This window comes from Hermetia illucens, chromosome 3 (assembly GCF_905115235.1).
Source record: "Hermetia illucens chromosome 3, iHerIll2.2.curated.20191125, whole genome shotgun sequence".
Classification (NCBI taxonomy): Eukaryota; Metazoa; Arthropoda; class Insecta; order Diptera; family Stratiomyidae; genus Hermetia; species Hermetia illucens.
Genome location: NC_051851.1, coordinates 96,650,475 through 96,653,083, shown reverse-complemented (window position 1 = coordinate 96,653,083; position 2,609 = coordinate 96,650,475). Strand labels below are relative to the sequence as shown.

Sequence of the window (2,609 nt, the reverse complement as noted above, 5' to 3'; positions counted from 1 at the left end):
TGCGACTATAAAGGACAGAAACCACCGTTCGCGAATGGAATTTGTTTCACAGAAGACTGCTTCGTAATGCGCGACCCATTCGCGCCGCCGCTGTTCCGTGCTCGATCGAAACCCGAATATTTTATAGTGCTCGGTGCCCATTGCACTGTTTGTGGGATAGTAGTGTGTAAACGGACCAGGTGTAGCGTATTCTATGAGAAGACATTTTGTAAAGACTGTGCGTTAGCGAATCTGAAATGTTTCCCAAGTGAAGTTCAGGCGAGAATGAGAAAACAATTCAGTTAGTGATTAGAGAGCGGAAGCTAGGGTAGCATTCGATGTTCGTTGCTGTAAGAATAAAATGGCCTTATCCTTTATCAGTACAATAAAACATCGGATTTAAAGCGACTGGGGACTTTTATTTTGGCGCTATTTTGTTGGCCAGCTTTTGCAGATGCGATACTTTCTTCTTCTTATCCTTAGGTTTCTGAAAATGAAATTATTTTAGTGCAAACTCGCGAAAATACGCGGGCGTACCTTTTTTGTCGTTGATATTTTCTTCCCATGAAAGTCTGATTTCTTTTCCTTTCTGGGACTATCCGACTTCTTTGATGCAGCGCTTTTGGCCGATTTTCCTCCCTTTGCTTGTTTATTTTTCTTTTCCGACATCCTCCTAGCGGGGCCACTGAGGACTTTTTTTCCTCCCTTCACTTCGCCGTCGTTTTTCTTGTAACGTTGCACTCGTATCGGCCGCTCGTCCAGCATTGTGTCGTTCAGATCAAGAGCCAGCGACACTGCCTCTGGCTTTTTGAAGCAAACGTAGGCCACGCCTGTGCAACCTTTCTCGTTGCGGATCGTCCGAACGTAATCTACATCGCCGCAAGTAGAGAAGATCTCGTGCAGTTTCTCGTCGGTTGCATCTGGGAAAATTTCCGTTTTGAATTCACTCTCTAAAGGGTCGCAAGTGGTTACTTACTATACTTTAGGTTGCCTACGAAAACTGTTCTCTTGGGCTCACTTGAGAGGTCCTGGGCGCTAGTCACGCGAATGTGCCGCGCCTTGAATTCCGTCCCGGTCAACTTCAGCGCCTTCTCCTTTGATTCGATGCTTTCGAAGACTACGTAGCCATTCAATGAATCTGTTTTTTTACGCATTGTATGCTTGAAGAGTCTTTTTCCTAAGCTAGTTCGAAGCCGGACAGAAACAACTTTGCCGAATTTCTCGAATAACATCTTGAGTTGCTTTTGCTTTGTGTTTGTTGGTAGATTACCAACGAAAATGGTGTTTTCTGAATGAAAAGGTGTTGAGTAGGTGATCACTTGTCACTTGTTGAGGAACCTACCTGGTTTCGACTCGTGTCGAAGTGTTTTCTCGGATGTCTCTTCTGGTGCTTCCGTGGAAATATCCTCCGATGCGGCCGCACTCAATGGCAAGTTATTCCTTCGTTTAGAATTTCTATTTTTTTCAGGTGTCTGATTTTTGTTCTTGGGTTTCTTGCCTTCATCGTTATCGTCCTTGCGCTCCTTTTTCAATGTTTTTGCTTTCGGTTCAAGCAGAGTTTTCCTCTTCTTATCCGGATTCTGGTGCTTCTCCTTCTTCTGGACTTTGCCATTGATGAAACTGTGAACTTTCCCTTCTTTGTTTTCTACTTCCTCGCCCTTACCATCCTTTTTCTTAGTTTTTCCCATTGTGTTCTTAATACGACCGGGAAACTGAGTGGTGAATGTCAAAACAATATGACTTCAGTTAGCACGTGTAGAAATGTTGAGTTTAAATCCGCTAGATGTGCTCTAATCGCATAGTATTCGAATATAAGGGGAATCCCAGTTGAGAAACAATAAGCTGTTGATTATTGAACTTGGGAATTCCCAGTGACAAGTACTTGCGCTTTAATTATAGGGTAATTCAAATTTGAGTGGACTACCCCTAATGGCGTGTTCAATTTTTTTATGCAACGAGATTATTCCTGGTTTTGCAATACAATATTCAGTTGATTTCCCTAGATAAGTTTTAATACTAAATGATTTTTATTTTGTTCTTTGACAAAAAGACAGTTGTGTTGCGGCCCTCACTGTGATGAGACCGTCTTGTAAATACTTCGGACACACCTAACAGTGGAACGTCAGCCTAATACGATTCCGATTGTTATCGACAGCAATATTGCTCGGGGTAGTTTGGTAGTGTTCAGCAGGCGTTTCTGAATACATTTAATTTAATCAAAAAGTAAGTGTCGTGGGTAATCTTATTCTATAAAAAAACCTAACCACCTAAGTTGATTAACGGCATGTGTTTCTAATTTTGTAACACGCTTCCTTCCTATTCGGACTGGATCTGACACAGTTGTGTTTGCAAGGGTCTTCGTAAAAACGTTTAAGGAGTTTTAATTGTGATTAGCCCAATTATTAACACATCGTATATCGCTGGCACCGTAAGCCGGACCAGTGTGGTCTGCCGCGCACGGTTAGGTTCTCGGGGCACAGTTAGATACTAGACAGCTACCTCACTCCCCCTTACCCCTCAAGGGGGGAAATCAGTGCGAGTACACACGATTTCAAATTGTTTTGCCCTTGAGCATGAGCGAGATGTACCGAAAACCCGATCAGCTGTGTTTGACATACCGCCCGGACTTG

General features: G+C 43.1%; 1 protein-coding gene across 1 annotated transcript; it reads right to left on the bottom strand.

The window, feature by feature from the left end:
• Positions 1-377: 377 nt before the first annotated feature.
• Positions 378-1,721, bottom strand: LOC119651145 (nucleolar protein 12). The gene is made up of 4 exons (XM_038054549.1): positions 1,322-1,721; positions 956-1,267; positions 517-899; positions 378-466 (listed from the first exon to the last, which is right to left on the bottom strand). The coding sequence occupies exons 1-4, from the start codon at positions 1,665-1,667 to the stop codon at positions 398-400; spliced, it is 1,110 nt and encodes a 369-aa protein (XP_037910477.1). The 5' UTR covers positions 1,668-1,721; the 3' UTR covers positions 378-397.
• Positions 1,722-2,609: the final 888 nt, after the last annotated feature.

Bases quoted from the DNA above. Each gene is read 5' to 3' on its own strand.
- LOC119651145 (XM_038054549.1), bottom strand. From the start codon at position 1,667: ATGGGAAAAACTAAGAAAAAGGATGGTAAGGGCGAGGAAGTAGAAAAC. The intron at 1,268-1,321 runs GTAGGTTCCTCA...CTTTTCATTCAG, and splicing joins TCGACACGAGTCGAAACCAG to AAAACACCATTTTCGTTGGT. The intron at 900-955 runs GTAAGTAACCAC...AAATTTTCCCAG, and splicing joins CGTAGGCAACCTAAAGTATA to ATGCAACCGACGAGAAACTG.